Source organism: Macrotis lagotis, chromosome X (genome assembly GCF_037893015.1).
Source record: "Macrotis lagotis isolate mMagLag1 chromosome X, bilby.v1.9.chrom.fasta, whole genome shotgun sequence".
NCBI lineage: Eukaryota > Metazoa > Chordata > Mammalia > Peramelemorphia > Peramelidae > Macrotis > Macrotis lagotis.
Genome location: NC_133666.1, coordinates 209,825,424 through 209,843,494, shown reverse-complemented (window position 1 = coordinate 209,843,494; position 18,071 = coordinate 209,825,424). Strand labels below are relative to the sequence as shown.

Sequence of the window (18,071 nt, the reverse complement as noted above, 5' to 3'; positions counted from 1 at the left end):
TTCGAACCTCAAAAATGAGGTATTGAGCATCAAAGCTAAATCAATCTCCATGTTGATATTTCAGATAATGAGATTTTCAGGTGTTTTTCCTAAAGTTAAAAATCAAACAGAGCACCTGAGGAGATACAAAGAAGGGGGGGGGAGTTTCTCTTCTCACAGGCTAAGGAGGGAGACAACATGCAACTATGTAAAAAAAATAATGAAATACACACACACACACACACACATACACACACACACACACACATATATGTATGTATGATAAATTTAAGAACAGAAAGAAGACACTGGAGTCCCTTGCTCATTTAGGCTCTCTTGTAGACCTTCCCTGTCAAACTTCAAGTTTGGATTACACCCACTATCCATTGTTTTCATTCTCATCCATATGTTAATGAATAAGATCTTTTTAAGAGATCTAGAAATAATTGCAAAACTATGCTACCTACATCCACACCTCCCTGATTCATTATACTATTTCCTAAATTTTTCCAAGTCTTTTCATCTCTCCTCAAATTTTTGATGTTTTTCCTTTATCTATCCTTAGCTGAAAAGCTTGTCTTCAGTGAAAAAATAAAGCCATTCATTGACAGTTCCCTCTTTTTCCCTCCTCCCCATCTTATCACCTAGCTGCCTTTCTCTGATAACTCCTTTATCTTTGTCTTACATTAAGGCCTTTCTAAACAAGGCAACTACCTCTCCCCCAGTGATCTCATCCAATTCATCCTATTTTCAGAATATTACTCTATCAACCCCACTCTTTCACTATTCTTCAATCTCTGCTTGTCTGGATAGGTTACTTTCCTAATACCTATAAACAGGTCCCTCCAAACCTTACTTTATTCATTTATACCTGCTAGCTGTTATCTTCTTTCCTTTTTATGACCAACCTCTGAGAAAAATATTTATACTTGATGCTCCTACTTCCCTTCCTTTATCTCTTCTTAACTCTCTGGAATCTGACTTCTGATCTCATCATTTAACAGAAACTCCTCTCTTCAAAGATACCCATAATCTTTTTTTTAGGTTTTTTTTGCAAGGCAATGGGGTTAAGTGACTTGCCCAAGGTCACACAGCTACCTAATTAGTAAATATCTGAGGTTACATTTGAACTTGGGACATCCTGACTCTAGGGCCAGTGCTCTGCTCACTGTACTACCTAGCTGCCCCCATATATTTAATTACTAAATATACTTGTACCTCTCAATCCTTCTGTTACCCTCTTCTGAATACTCTTGGACTTGCAGAGCACAGTGTCTTCAAAAGATCAGAGACTTAACTATTGCTACCCCCTAGGGTGCAATATCATAGCTGCTTCTGGACCAGATTTAGCAAATCCCTTGGTGGCTAGACTCCCTCATCAGACTGTTTCTGAGTTTGCTCCTCACTAAAATCTGTTGCTGCTGGATTGAGATTGGGTAGGCTGCTCATCCACTCAAGGTACTGAGATCTCAAGGTGGGTGCTAAATGCTGGACTCAAATGAAAAAAAAAAGACAGAACTTGCCCTCAAGGAACTTTCAATCTAATGGGGGAAGATAATACACAAAAGGAAGTTGAAAGGGGATTGGGGAAGGGCACCAGGTGGTATGACGTTAAATGGAAAGAAAACCAAGTATTGCTACTCTTGGAAAATAAGTTAACCTGGAGAGTTTATGTCCTAGCCTTTAGGAGTAGTTCTCAGCTCCACCCTCCAGCCCAGAGGAAAGGGGCAATTAGGAAGTTGAAAAAGTGTTCAGTATCAAAAACTGAGTTTATCAGCATGGTGATTAGATTTCAGTTGATCAATTAATCTTATAGAAAATAGAGAAGTACCTCAAAATTCATATATTGATTATAAGTATGAATTACCTCATTCATATATTGTTTCATAATTTTTCTTAAACTTGATCTGGAGAAAAGAAATTGGGAAGAATCCTGTCTTTAGTAAGTGCTTAACTTACCTTTAAGCCATGTGGGCTCTTGTCCATTCTTTCCGAGGACCATATGCCTTCCCTTTTCCTGATGCAAGTTCCCTAAGGGAAGAGGAAGAGGAAAATCTATTAAGAGCATGACTTCTCTGTCAACTTCTATCTTTCCCCAAACTGTCACTTGCCTGAACTTCAGTCTAAAGTACTTCTCTTTCTTCCTCAACAAGTTCAGTATCAGATTCAAAAAAATCAGTCTCCCCTCCCCAAATATTCATACCTTTTTTCTTTTTCGTTGCATATGTAAATTTGATTTAAGTGAAGCAGAGCTGCAAGAAATCAACCACCTCACTTGCTCTTCCAAAGTCATCATGATCCAACATAGCAAGACAGAGTCAAGACAACTGATGATGGTTTTAGATGCAGTGGATAATATTGGCACTTTTGATGTCTAACCAAGTTCTAAGAGCTCCATAGCACCTGCTTCAGCTGCTTTCATGGCCTTTGGAACGAATTCTTCTCCTCCTCCTCCACCCAACCCATCAGTGGAAGACTTCACATGCTTGGATTTGAGACTCCCTCAGTTACCCTCAACCTGGTTTAGCCTGCCAAAATGGTTTACTGGGGTGTGGCCACTGAGCATGCTACAGCTTCTTGGAGCCACAGGTGAGAGTTAGTTGGCTCAGGTGGCCACCACAGATGGAAAGCAGCCCTGAAGAGGGCTCAGCATCCTCACACTAAGGTACTAGTTTTCCTTGAACACACCTTACACCCCAACAAACTACTAGATGGATATCATACTAGAGGATGTCAACATACATATTAACATTAAATCAAACACTCTTTAACTTTTTAGCTCCTCAACCTACTCATTTCTCAAGACCTACTTCAGGTCCTCCACCCATTTTAGCTATAACACACAAAAAATTATACCTTTGATCTTATCATCCTGCCACAAAATGTACTACCTCTAAGATCATGATTTCTGAAATCTTGTTGTCTATTGATTTTCTACTTCTTCCTCTGTGTTCCCTCATCAAACTCTAATTTTTGTTGGCAATATGATTTCCAATCCCTAGGTTATCACTCTATTTTTTTTTAGGTTTTTTTTTGCAAGGCAAATGGGGTTAAATGGCTTGCCCAAGGCCACACAGCTAGGTAATTAAGTGTCTGAGACTGGATTTGAACCCAGGTACTCCTGACTCCAGGGCCGGTGCTTTATCCACTGCGACACCTAGCTGCCCCATGGTCAACACTCTTGAAGTAGCTATTCTCTCCTCTTTACTCAACTTGACCGTCTAATGAACCAGTTCAGTTTTACATTGCTTTTCTCTCTTGAATCTCTGACCCCTTAATCATATTACTCCTCATGTGCTACTGAAAAAAATGTGGAGAAAATCATGCAGACTGAATACATTAAAATTTATGTAACAATCTCAACTGGGTTCTAGCTGTTAGGTAATCTTTCAACACCTCTTTTATTAGTTCACTTTTTCATTCTTCACAGTGGCTCTTCCTAACCTTTTCACCCCTCCTCAAACTCAAAGGGGAAGCCCCACTCTCTCAGCTGAGAATCTTGCTCTATGTGTTTTATAGGAAAAAATTTGAGATTATTCGTTAGTATGGTTTATTTGATTTCATTTTCCTTACCTTCTCATTCTGTTCCAATACAAACCCTTCCTTTCTGTTATAAATACTTGATCATAGACTACTGTCTTTTTAATATGTTGGTTTAATCTCTTTGCTATTCTTTTATTCAATATTTTTGTGTTGATAGTCATGAAGGATATTGGTCTTTAATTTTCTCTTTTTTTCCTTAATGTATCAAGACCATATTTAATAGCATGTATAAAAGAAGGTCTGACTCAGGCTGGTATCCTGTTACTTTGGGTTTCATATTGGGATAAAGTTAGGCACTCATGGGATGCTGAACAAAAAAGGATTTACTTAGCTCTTAAAATAGAATATTCATTCAATGAAGATACTCCAATACTTTTAACTTTTCATAAACAGATAATGATGTAGTAACACATGAAGTACTGGGATATTCATCAAGTCTGAAGTACTTAGATCTTATATAAATGGATCTTTTTATCACCTTAGTTGATCAGCAAATAAATTGGAAATTAGTTCTGAGAGTTTCTTTTAATTCATCTTTGTTTAACTTAGAGTAATGTATTAATCTATTTTGTTAGCTTTTTAAAACTTCAAAAGCCTACTTCCATCTGATTTATCAATTCAGTGTTGGTTTTTTTGCTTTTAACTTTGATCTCTTCCTTGGTTTTCTGAATTTCTAGATCTATTCTAAAAACTTTCCTAATTTTTTTAAATTGTATATCCAATTAATTATTTTCTTATCTCTTTTGTTGATGAAAGTATTTAGAAATAAAAATTTTCTACTAAAGCCTGCTTTAGGTGCATCCCAAAACATTTAATAACATTTTGTTTTTCTATGCTTTATTGACCAATTCTTTAGAATTAGATTATGTAGTTCCCAGTTGATCCTTAATCCTTTCTTGAAAAGCTCTTTACTGAAAATAATTTTGGGGGTAGGTGGCACAGTGGAAAGAGCACTGGCCCTAGAGTCAGGAGAACCTGAGTTCAAATTTGACCTCCGACACTTAATAATTACCTAGCTGTGTGGCCTTGGGCAAGCCATTTAACACCATTGCCTTGCAAAAAAAGAGAGGAAAAAAACCCAATAGTGATCTATAAGTGAAATGTTTTACTCTTATTCTAATAACTTATTTTTCTTCCCTTCCCTTTTCCTCAAATTACCATGGGAGTTTTTAGTCTTCCATTCCTTCAAATTAATAGTCCCTTCATAATATACTGATATGAAAGTTTTTTTAATTATAGTCCTTCAACAATTTTACCCTCCTTCTTATATTTCCTTTCTCCCTGTCTCTATTTTCTTATTGAGTTTAATGTATTTTTAGACCAGACTGGGTGTATAAGTATGTGTTGGTATGGGTGTGTTTTATTCTTTTTTGTCCAGTTCAGATGAAAATGAGGTTCATGGGATTCTCATTCTACTCACTTGTTCCTACGTAACACTTCATCTCACACACCCTAATTATGTCTGATACTAAGATCCCATTCCTTCCTCCTTTTTTTTCCTTAGCACATACCTTTTTCCCTCTCTTGTCTTTCATAAAACAAAAGTAGCTCATAACCACACTCTGGACCTCTCTCTCTTTTTTTTAACATCCTTTATGACCTTTGATTATATTAAAGCTCCCCTTGATCAATCATGTGAATTTTCGCCTTTTGAAATTGATCAAAGACTTGTACTGAGTCTATTTTTAGTCTTTTCTTTTTTCTTATAAATATCTGCAACCATCAAGCACAAGGGGTTCATGATCATAGAGACCACTGGTTTCCCCTACTAAACTGAAACTGCTAGGAGCTGGCCAGTGTCCCTTTAGAATTTTGAGGGTACACTCTTCCCAAAAGTGATTTTCTCTCAGGGATCATGTTCATGCTCAACCGATGGCCCTTTCCAGTCTCTCTTACAATAATAAACTCTCAAACTAGGTCTTTTAAAGGATCACCTAAAGATACAGTTAATATTTGTCTGTTCAATGTGAATGCTTCCTTGAATCAAAAAAGGGGGAGTGGTTCATAACTCTCAAAGGGATGGCAAACTGTTAATACTTCACTAAAACATTATCTTTGGGGGCGGCTAGGTGGCACAGTAGATAGAGCACCAGCCCTAGAGTCAGGAGTACCTGAGTTCAAATCTGGCCTCAGATATTTAATAATTACCTAGCTGTGTGGCCTTGGGCAAGCCACTTAACCCCATTGCCTAGCAAAAACTAAAAAAAATAAACTAAAAAAAACCCATTATCTTCTAGTCATCTATGATTTCATCCTGTGACTAAACAATTGTACTGGGAAACCAAATCCTCTCCAACAGAATTTTTCATTTTTGTTGTCTAACTCATAATTTTAATTTTTTAAAAAAAATTCTATTTTTTCAATTAGCAAAAATGTCTTCACTCCCTTTCCCTCAACCTCCCTAAATAAGATCAACTTTTACAGATGATATTTATTTTGAACTCAGTAAAGTCTGTGAACAGCTTAAAGTCAAAGCTCCAGGATGGAGTTCTCCCATGAGTATTCCCTACTTTCTTGCTGTCAGGAACAAGTGGCTAACTGTAGGGGCCTCCTTTAAGTAAATCCCCTGATGAAGTATGAACTGATTACCTTGGCTTTGTATGCCTCTTTCCTTTGAATTCCTGTGTCACCAGAAGTTGCAATAGGGTACTTTGGTGTCCTGATTCACAACAACTGTCATCATCTGTAAGATTCCCAGGAAATGGGCTGGGAGATCCCCCATAGGGGATAGCCATTTACAGCTGTGACTCAAGTCACAGTGACTCAAGTCATAGATTTGTGTGGGCCACCTAGGAAGTGGGGGAGATGCCCCCAAGACTCCACAAGGGTTGAGTACCTGTTAGCCAAGATGAGATTACAAGCTGTTGGCAAAGAGGCTAGAGCAGCAATTACTAAGATAACTTCACCATTGCTAATTGGTTTGCATTATGTCACTGAGCAATAGCTGCTGGGGCTTGAGTATGAGAATTACGGGGGGAAAATCTAGTACTAGAACAAGATATGTGGATTATCACTTCCTTCCAGTTTGTGATGGATGTGGCTGAAAAGAATGAATGAACAATACATTTCCAAGGGGTATAGAAGGCACCAAATACCAAAAGTTAAGGTGAAAAGGTCTTGCAACATCTAAGAATTGGGACCCTAGGCCACAGGCTCTGGAGGAAATTGATTCAGATGAAGAGTGAGAAAGAATATCTGTAGCTGAGGAGGAGATAGAAGATGTGGACCCTCTGCAGTGATTCAAGTTAGACTTGGGTTAGACAGATAAAGCAGATATATGAGGAATTATCAAGCCTCCAGCACAATATATTTTGAGTCTGAGACAATACTCCAGGAAAACTAACATATTAATGGCCAGATTGTAATAGAAATCATGGGAATACATTTTTTTAAGTTTTTTTTTTTTCGTAAGGCAAAGGGGGTTAAGTGGCTTGCCCAATGCCACACAGCTAGGTAATTATTAAGTGTCTGAGACTGGATTTGAACCCAGGTACTCTTGACTCCAGGGCCAGTGCTTTATCCACTATGCCACCTAGCCACTTCAGGGAATACATTCTTGGGTGGACAGTCCAGTTATGGAATAGTGGAGCAGATGGAATTGAATTATCTGAATTTGAGGTTGAAAAGATGAGTAGTGTTACCCAACACCTAACTTATGACAGGGATTGGCACAGGAGGAATTCTAGAGAATCATTCCCTGTAGATTAGATTATTAGCATCTATAGGGATATGTTAACAGAATTTTACTGAGCCAGTTTCTAACCTGGGAGAAACAGAGCAGGCTAGAGATAGACTGCCAGTAATCAAGTAATGGTTTAATTAATTGCTTTCATTGCAAGAGGTTTGCAAATCAGGATTCTCTTGATTGGAACTAAAGGCAAAACTTATACACGTGAATCACAAGTGAGAAGGAAGGGGCAAAGTGGATCACAAAACAATCATTTTGGGGGACTTAAGTGGATAATGTAACAGTTCTTAATGATTGTTTCTCAAATACAGTCAGTTTGGGGAGTCATGCCTATCTTTCAGTGCATAGAACCAGGATTTGATAAGAACAAATTATACAATTTTTTTGACTTATTTTGCTTAACAAAGTCCCAGTACAGTCATGCTTATTGAGTGTAGTGGAGTTCTCTGGAAGCCCTTTAAATGCTGAGCTGTTATTAATTACACTTTTTTTTGCTCTTTGAATATTAGGTGTGTCAACCTGACTACAGCATTGCTATTGTTATGTTAACTTGATTCCATTGGGCAGATGAGGAATACAACTGACAAGTCATGAAGTAGCAAGTATTGTAGAGATTTTTATTAATGAAAGGTAAGACCATGCAAAGTGCTCTAATGTTTTCCAAGAACAATTGCCAGTATTTTCCCCTCTTATGTTGTGCATGTGCTATATCATTGGTGTGCTCTATGTTTATAATTTTACAAATATGACAACCAAGACCTACTGCTTACTTTGACTCTACCCACTTCCTCCTTAACTAGTTTCAGTAATCCCGCTTGCTGGTTGTCAAGGAGTTAAATGTAGGGGCCTCCTCCCTAATAAGTGATCACCCTGGCAATTAATTGTCACAAGCAAAATCAGGCAGATTGAGGCACAAAGTTCTGAGTACAATGAGTTTATTGGTAAACATGAATTTACTAATAAAGAGGGTCAAAGACTAGGTTGGTTCAGAGGAGGAAAAGTTGACTTTTTTAATAAACAAAGAACATTAGTTGGTAGATGGGGGAAACAATATGATTGGTTAAAGGACTGACAGTATTGTAAGGATAGAGATAATAAAATTGGGGGAAACTCTGGAATGTGGGCTGGTAACTCCTTCCATCTTGACAGTCTTGACACCAGGATCTTGAAGGAATAACTAATGGTAGATAACACATTTCCTAGAATGGTATTATGCTGGGTGATAGAGATAAGAAGAGATATCTTGTAACTGAATCCAAGATAGTTAATGGTATAGGAGAAAACAAGTTTCTTTGACAAAAAGTGATTTGCAAGTAATGGTGAAGTAGCAATTCCTTTTGATTTAAAGTGTTTTAGGAAAGCACTGAACTTTTAAAATTAGCTCAGTATTTCCCTAATTAAAAATAAATTGAATTTTGTATGTACTCAGAATTTTCCTTTAATTTAAAATGAATGATAGGAAAATTGAACTTTTCCATCTGACAGAAGACTGAACTTTTGAACTCATGGGCTTCTTCACTCAGAGACTGAGAAAAGGACTTAGGATGTTTCACAAAATACAGACTAGAATAATAGAATAGAATCATTTACAGAATGGAAACAAATATAAAATACAAAATCAACATTTTATTTTCTGACAAAGAAATGAGTGAACATTTACAAAAATGTAAATTGCCTAAATTAACAGAAAAGGAAATAACATAAATAAATCTTAAGAAAAAGAAATTGAACAAGCTAGAAATGCTCTCCCTAAGGGAAAAGAAAGGATCAGATGGATTTAAAAGTGAATGTGACAAATATTGAAAATTCCTTCTAGGACACAAAAATAGTTTTGATACCTAAACTAGGCAGAAAAACAGATAAAGTAGACCAATTTCCCTAGTGAAAACTGACGAAAAAATTTTAAATAAAATGCTAACAATATATTATAGCAATATCTCACAAAAATAAAAAATTATGACGATGTTGGATTCACAACAGGAATCTAAGTGCTGGTTGAATATTAATCAAAAAAATGATCAATTTCAGCAAAATTGTGGGTTATAAAATAAACCCATACAAACCACCAGCATTTCTGAATATTACACACAAAACCCAACAGGAAGAGAGATAAGAAATTCCATGTAAAATTAACTGTAGACAGTAGAAAAAAACTTGAGAGTCTAACTGCCAAGACATACACAGAAACAATGTAAACACAATCACAAAACATTTTTCATGTGAATATATATAAATAATAAGCAATTAGTCAATCCATAATTGATTGCTCATGGGTACACAAAGACAAAATAATAAAAATGACAATACTATCTAAATTAAATTTATTTATTTAGTGCTATACCAAGCAAACTATGAACAAATTATTTTACAAAGGTAGAAAAAAAATAACAATTTACCTAGAGGGAAAAGAATATTGAAGCAATCAAAAAATCAATTAAAATGTCATAATCATAAAAATAATCTGGTACTGGATAAGAAATAGATCAATGGAATAAATTAGGCACACAATATGCAGAAGTAAATAACTACCACAATCTTATGCTTGATAAACCTAAGGATCCAAGCTATTGGAGCAAGCTTTCATTATTGGACAAAACTGCTGAGAAACTGGAAAGCAGTCTGGTGGAAATTAGTCATAGATCAATAACTCACATTGCATAGTAAGATAAATTTAGAATGTATACATGATTTAAATATAAAGGGTGAAATCATAGGCAAATTAGGGGAGCAGAGAAAAACTACTGACAGATCTATGGATAATTTTGATACATTAAATTTGAAAGTTTTCCAAAAACATATAGATGCAAACAAAATTAGAGGGAAAGCAGGAAACTTAAGAAAAAATTTTTCACAGCAAATGTCTTTGACAAAGATCTCATTTCTAAGCTATATAGGGAACTGAGTCACGTTTATAAAAATTCAGGGCATTCCCCAATTGATAAATGATCCAAGGATATGAACTGGTGGTTTTCAGAAGAAATCAAGGTATAAATAGTCATATGATAACATGTTATATTCCAAAAACAATTTTGAGGTATTACCTCATACCCAACATAGTAGAAAAGGAAAGTTGACAAATGTTGGAGACATGGAAAAATAGGAACAACTAATGTACTACTGGTGGAATTGTGAATTGGTCTAACCATTCCTGGAGAATAATTTGAAACAATTCCCCAAGGGCTATAAAACTGCATATACTTTGATCCAGCAATATTGCTAATAGGTCTATATACCAAAGAGATCAAAGAAAAATGAAAAAGACTGACATGTACAAAAATATTTATAGTAGCTCTCTTTGTGGTGGCAAAGAATTGAATATTGAGAAGACAAGGATCAGTTGAAAGATCAACTGGGGAACAGACAAACAAGAATATGATTGTGATAATATTATTATGCTGTAAGAAATGATGAATAGAATGGTTTCAGGAAAAGCTGGGAAAACACAAATAAATGCAAAATGAAGAGGGAAGAACTAGAACACTGTAATGCCCAACAATTGTGAAAAGCTTAGCTATTTTTATCCATATAGTGATCCATGGCAATTCCAAAGGTTTTGTGATATAGAATGCTTGCTACCTCCAGAGAAAGAACTCATTTAGTCTGAGTACAGATGGCAACACTTAAAAAAATTTTATCTTGTTAGGATTTTTTTTTTTGTTTCTTAAATAGGTATGCCAGGGGTTAAGAGAGGAGCAAATTTAGAGCTGAAAATCTTTTTTTAAAAATTAGGAATAAAAAAAAGTATATAGTCTAATGAGACTGACTAAAAAGCGAAGAACAAGGTTGTTGCTTTCTTTTTAAAAAATACTTTTATTTCATTAAAAATTCCTAATTACAGATAAACAAGATTTTAACATTCACTTTTTGAGTTTTAAATTATTTTCTTTTTGTCCCTCACCCATAACTTGAGAAGGCAAGCAATATATCAATTATACATAGGAAATCATTCAAAACATATTAACTATTTCCCAAAAGAAATTACACACAAACACACAAACAAAATTAAAAAGTATGTTTCAATTTGTACTCAAAATTCATCATTTCTTTCTGGAGGTGAATAGCATTTTTCATTGTTTCTTTGGAATATCTTAGATCATTGTCTTGGTGAGAATAGCTAAGTCTTTCAGAGTTGCTCATCCCTACAATATTGCTGGTGCTATATAGTTTTCTTCTGGTTCTGCTCAATTCACTTTGCATCAATTTATATGTCTTCTCAGGGTTTTCTGAAACCATACTACTTATCTTTTCTTATTGCACAGAATTATTTCATCACAATCCTATACCACAACTTGTTCAGTCACTTCCCAATTGATGGGCAAGCCTTCAATTTTTAATTCTTTTTTTTTTTTTTAGGTTTTTGCAAGGCAAATGGGGTTAAGTGGCTTGCCCAAGGCCACACAGCTAGGTAATTATTAAGTGTCTGAGACCAGATTTGAACCCAGATACTCTGACTCCAAGGCTGGTGCTTTATCCACTATGCCACCTAGCCACCCCTAATTTTTAATTCTTTACCACCATAAAGAATTGGTTTCTTTTTGCAAGGCAAATGGGGTTAAGTGGCTTGCCCAAGATCACACAGCTAGGTAATTATTAAGTGTCAGAGGCCAAATTTGAACTCAGGTACTCCTGACTTCAGGGATGGTGCTCTATCCACTGTACCATCCACTTGCCCGGGTTCCTTTTTTAAAAAAAAAAATTTTAATGGCCTTGAAAAGGGTCTTTGGGAAGTAGGGCATGGGCATTACACAGTTCTAATTTATTTTCTAAGTTTTTTTTCTCTAATATGCTCATTTAATTTATAAGTAAGCAATTTTATTTTCTTTTTTAACTCTTGGTTCATCTATTTCAGGAATTCCAGTTGCCTAAACTGTGATTTTTCTCTGAGGCTTTGCTTTTAGATGTTTTGGAGTTATTCTCTTCTGTGTTTTGTGTCTTTAGCATCCCTGTGACTGTAATAGATCTCAATGATGGGAGCCATTTTTTTTTGCTTGTTCATTATTCCAGACTAGCTCTTGACTTCACATTTGTTATTAGGGAAGGGATCTTATGTTCTTATTGCTGTTTTTGTAGGGTATTGAGTATTACATTATTCTAGGATCTCAGAACACTGGGAACCTGTAAGCTTTCAGTGCTCTTAAAGTGGTCTAGTTCAAGACAAAGTCTGATTGCTGCCACCTTGGTCTAAACTTTTTAAGCTCCTAACCTTGGATTTGGCTCTGAACAACAGAAGACTGCTGTTGGACTCAGTCATGATCAGCTAGTTAGGGATCTCTAGCTTGTTCAAAGTAACTGTACTGCAGGTTCTGCTTTGGTCTGTGATATCTACCCTGGTTATTCCTCTGCAGGCTTCAGACTAGGCTAGAAACTAAAACTTACTGCTCTTGCAGTCTGAACTACATTCAGAAAGCTCCCTGCTTTTTGAACTTGCTTAGAGCTTGCAGACCACTCCCTAGAACAACATCTCTGGGTACAAATCCTTTTCTCAGTAAACCCCAAATGTATGATTTGGAACCAGAAAATGGACACCAAAATTATCTCCTGGCAACTATGTGCCCCTGTACCCTGAAAGGGCCCAGTATAGATTTGTTCTTCTTGCCATGGAGCATAGACTCTCCCTAGGGACAGGAGTGTTCTTCATTGTGTTCTTGGTCAGACCCCCTTCCTCAGTGTCCACACATGTCTCTTTCAGCCAAACTGAATTGGACAAATTGCTCATTTTTTCCTGAATTTCCCCAACAGAATTCAGTCTAGATGTCTTTTCTAGATCCGTTTGGCAGGGTCTGGGTAGGGATGGAGGGAGCTAGCCTTACTGTTTGACCCTAAAATACGATTAAACTTACTAAATACTTCAATAGTATTTACTTTCCCCAGCCTGGAATCAAAAGTCTTTCTAGTCCAGGCCCACTCCTTTCCAGCCTTATGTACACCTCATGGTTCATATATATTAGATTACTAAGTATTCTCTGAATGTATTCTGTGCTTTTCAGCCTGCCTTTATTCAGACTGTTTCCTCAATCTGAAATATTACCCAATGCCTTGCTCCTTCCCTGCCCTCTAATCTTGTCAAAAAATTAGCCATCTTTAAAGGCCAGTTTAAATGTAATTTCCTCTTGTCAAAATCTTAGGGGACAGCTAGGTGGCGTAGTGGATAAAGCACCGGTCTTTGGAGTCAAGAGTACCTGGGTTCAAATTCGGTCTCAGCCACTTAATTACCTAGTTGTATGGCCTTGGAACAGCCACTTAACCTCATTTGCCTTGCAAAAAAAAAAAACTTGGCCATCTTTAAGAGCTAGCTCAAATGTAATTTCTTTCATGAAATCTTCTATTAACTCCTTAATCAAAGAATATATATATATATATATATATATATATATATATATATATATTTTTTTTTTTTTTCTGAATCTTCAAAATACTTTATACTTCTGGGGCGGCTAGGCGGCTCAGTGGATAGAGCAACAGCCCTGGAGTCACGAGTACCTGAGTTCAAATCCGGCCTTATTACCTAGCTGTGTGGCCTTGGGCAAGCCACTTAACCCCATTTGCCTTGCAAAAACCTAAAAAAAAAAATTGTTCTGCATGGCCCAAGCAAGAAAAAAAACTAAGAGAAATGGGTGGAAGTTACTTACAAAGAGCTAGATTTTGACAATATGAAAGGGCTTCCTAAAAAACAAGAAATAGAGGCGGCTAGGTGTCACAGTGGATAGAGCACCGACCCTGGAGTCAGGAGTACCTGAGTTCAAATCGGCCTCAGGCACCTAATAATGACCTAGCTGTGTGGCCTTGGGCAAGCCACTTAACCCCACTGCCTTGCAAAAAACTAAAAAAAAACCTAAAAAAAATACTTTTTTTTTTTTTTTTTACTTTAGTACTGCTTGTGAGACGTCACTGGAGGGATCCAAGCTAAAGTAGGAAAAAGCTCTGGCTGGCAGCAGAAGTGAGTTCAGGCCCTAGCTTTGACATTTAATTAACTGTGTGATCCCGGGCTATTTCACTGAGTGAAGTTCGGAGATGAGAAACAGATGGTTCAAGGTAAACGTGGAACTCAGCCCGAAGGTAACCCAGGACCCGGCCCCCGCCTCATCCCCTCCCCGCGGCATCCTTACGCTTTTCACTCCAGGTACAGTGTTAAGACGTGACACCCGGGATTTTGAGCTCACGGCCCCTTCAAGCATCTCTGTTGCTTGTGGCTAAGGCGGGACGGATCGTTGGGATTCTGTCCAAGGTGCTTCCTTCGGGTTTGGGGCGCCGACGACCGCGACTGCGCCGCGCGAGGAGCCTTCCTTGACCCGGCGGAAGTGAGCGTGACGTCGTTGCCGCGGCGCCGGAAGTGGCGCTGAGGTTGCGCTGCCGGCGGGTCTGTCCCGAGAAGCTGCGGCTGCGGGTGTGGAGAAGGGAAGGAGGATCCGGAGGAGCCGCGGCCGCGATCGCGGGCTCCACGTGTCCGAAGAGAGATGGAGGGCGGCGGCGGCGGGCGCTGCTCGAGAAGCGCGCTGTTTTCCGGCTTCCGCGCCCTGGGGCTCTTCAGCTCCCACATCCCGCACGTGGTCCGCTACCACGGTCGGCACCGCAGCTTCTACGTGACAACCTGCGTGGGGAAGAGCTTCCACACTTATAACGTAAGGAGCCCCACGCACATCTCCCCGCGCTTTCTGCCGCTCCACCCGCGTGTGCGCATGTGCAGCCGGGGTTGTGGGGGTCGCAGCCCCCCGAGCTTCCGGACTCACTGGTTTCTCACGCCTCGGGCAGCGGTGTCGCCCAGTCACTCTGGTTTGCAGCTCGGCTTCCAGAAAGGGGTTGCTGAGGCTCCGTGGCTCTCCTGAATCTCGCCCTGCCTGTCACACCGTCCCTTGGCCGGTGTGCTCATTCCAGCTTTCTCCCTGCTCCCTTTTCTCGCCTCAGTTCTGCTACCAGGGATGCAGGGACTCCACATTTCCCGGCATCACCCGCGCTGCTTGATGAATATTTATTTCCCTGTGATGTTTCCTCCTAGGCATCTCAAACTCAACATAGGGGAAGGAGGAACTGGTTTGCAGTTTTAGCTTCTTCTACTGTGCCTGCTGCAGCATCTCTTCACTCAAAAGCACTAACCTGGTTCAGACCGTCATTACATACTTCCCTAACTAGGCTTCCCGACTCTTTCTCTTTTTATTGTTATTCATGCACCTGTCAAAGTAATCTAGCCTTGGAATATCGTGGAACAGGAGTGACTCGTGTCACTCCTCTGCTCAGGAACCTTCAGTGGTTCCTCCCTCTATTGCCTTTAGGCTCTTTATCCTGACCTTTGAGGTCCCCTGTGATCTGATTTTTAACATATTTCCAATTTCTTTTCACCTTAATTCCATTAATTAAGTCTATGTTTCAGACTTCTTCCCTAACTCAGTATATATGATCTTCATTCAGTACTTTTATCTCATGCTAACAATATGCTTCATCTCAGCTTTTCAAACTCTATAAGCCTTAATTAAGATGTTAGGTCCTCCAAGAAGCTTTCCCTGAATTTAGCTGATTTTCTCTTCCATCAAATTTTCTTAATGCAGTTTGTCTCTCCATCTCTCTGTACCGTCCTTAGCATATTTATCTGTATAATAATAATATTTATCTTTCATCTACTTTCCTCTCTTCCTCCCTAAGAATGTAAAATTGAGAGTTGGAACTTAAAAAAAAAACAACTTGTGGTTTTCTTGCCTGGTATTTATGTATCTTTCATATAATGAAGTTAATAAGGGATGAGTCTTGAAATGAAAACAAAATGAGGAAACACATTAATCTCCTTTGTGCTGTGTACTTTTAGGTACTTGGAAAATGCAAAGTTTAGATAAAATACAACCCTCTAATTAAATTGCATGATATAGGATTACATTTAGAATCAGAGAATTGGTGTCAAATTTCACCTTTTTCTACTTGTGTTATCTCTAACAAGTCCTTTCCTTGGCTTTAAAGTGATCCCTCTAGGATTATATATGTGTGTATGTGTGTGTGTGTGTGTATATATATATATATATATATATATATATATATATATATGAATTTTACTGTTTGGTGTTTAAAATCCTTTGTTATCTTACTTTTCTAGTGTTACTGCACTTTATTCCCTTTCATGCATATTATAGTCCATTCAAACTTGTCTTCTTACTGTTCTTACTTAAACACTCTATCTTCAATGGTTTTTGTTGGCCCTCTCACACCTTCTCCTCTGCCTTTTAGAATCCCTATTTTCCTTAAAAACCACATCTCAATCCATCTTATACACAAAGCCCTTCCTGATTCTTCCCAACTGCTAATACTTTCTTCTCCACCAAAAAAACTCCTCAAAATAAAACTGAAAAACCTTTGCATTGATTTTGTGTCAAAGTACAGCACAGGTTGTTATTTAATGAGTTTTACTTTAATTCTTAAAGTTACTTTTTTATTTGCCAAAACTTATTCAAAATTAAATGTCTTTTCCCTCCCCACAGGTCCAGAAGCTTAGTCTGGTGGCAGTAAGTGAGTATGCAATTCATTCTAAATTTGCTAGCATTGTTCACTTTCTAACTGGTACAAAATATGTGTTTTGTTGAATTACATAATGAAATGAGAGATTATTTTGAAAATGAATTTGGGAAGCTGTTTTGGAAGTGAAGCAATATAGTATAATAAGATAGGATTTGGGACCCATATTCAAGTTATTTTACTCTTGATCCTCAATTTCCTTATCAGTAAGATAATGATACTCATTTCCTCAGAAATCACTATAAATCTTTAAATTTCTATACTACTGTGAATTCTTTCATACAACCAGAAATGATACCAGTCTAAAAGAAAGCATCTGACAAAATCACTCTTATTACAAAGGAGCTCATCCCAATGATTTCAAATTTTAGGTTTTTTAGGGTTGTTTTTTTTTTTTTGCCATGGCAAATGGGGTTAAGTGGCTTGCCCAAGGCCACACAGCTAGGTAATTACTAAGTGTCTGAGACCAGATTTGAACCCAGGTACTCCTGACTCCAAGGCCGGTGCTTTATCCACTGTGCCACTTAGCCACCCCGATTTCAAATTTTAAAAGGAATAAATGAGAATTAATGGAAAGGATGATCTCAAATTTGTAATGATAGTGTCAGGAATATTAAAGCTCAAAATGAACTGGAGGTTCTTGAAAAACATCTTAGACAAAAAAAAAGAATCAGCCTTTCAGTTAATAGTAATCAACAAATATGTATTACCTAATAACCACCTACCAGTCCTTGTGCTAAGTTCTGGAGGTTAAAAAAAGGGCATAAAGAATTTCTACAGCAAGGAGTTTACATTCTCATGAGAGAAACAACATGCAAATAGCTAGGTAAATATAGATTATTTAGAGAATAGATTGGGATATTTAAGAGTGTTCAAGGAGAACTAGCAACACCTCTGGTGTGAGGGCTTGCCAAGCCCCTTACAAGGCTGCCCCCGCAGTCAACTTTCACCTGTGACTCCAAGCAGCTGATGCCTCTGCAGATTGACTATAACAGGTTTAGGGTAACCAATGTGTCACAAACTTGGTGAGTTAGAGTGATGTCTATGCTAAGCATGTAAAAATTTCCCCTAGTATGATGGACGGATGAGAACAGTTTGTGCCAGTGACCATGAAGGTGGAGTAAGCTTAGAGCTTGATCAGACATTAGATTTGTTAAAATCATCCACTGCACTCCAGGCCTTCACCAGCTGCCCTGACATCGACGTCATGCTCACTTCCGTGCGGTCAAGGAAGGCTCCCCGTGCGGCCGAAGACTTTGTGGTACCATGATCTATTTCAGGAAAGTTAAAATATGTGACCAATTTCATTCTGTTTGAAGAAGTACAGTTAGATTTGAACCTGGCTTCTCTGATTTATGAGCCAGAGTTC

At 37.9% G+C, this 18,071-nt stretch overlaps 1 protein-coding gene and 1 long non-coding RNA gene across 2 annotated transcripts; both read left to right on the top strand.

Moving 5' to 3' along the window:
• The first annotated feature begins 1,799 nt into the window (after positions 1-1,799).
• On the top strand, positions 1,800-14,455 carry LOC141497351 (uncharacterized). The gene is made up of 3 exons (XR_012471303.1): positions 1,800-2,568; positions 7,720-7,840; positions 14,080-14,455. It is a non-coding gene; the product is annotated as an uncharacterized LOC141497351 (long non-coding RNA).
• Positions 14,456-14,556: 101 nt separating this feature from the next.
• On the top strand, positions 14,557-17,995 carry LOC141497350 (WD repeat-containing protein 36-like). The gene is made up of 2 exons (XM_074199999.1): positions 14,557-14,829; positions 16,669-17,995. The coding sequence occupies exons 1-2, from the start codon at positions 14,665-14,667 to the stop codon at positions 16,768-16,770; spliced, it is 267 nt and encodes an 88-aa protein (XP_074056100.1). The 5' UTR covers positions 14,557-14,664; the 3' UTR covers positions 16,771-17,995.
• Positions 17,996-18,071: the final 76 nt, after the last annotated feature.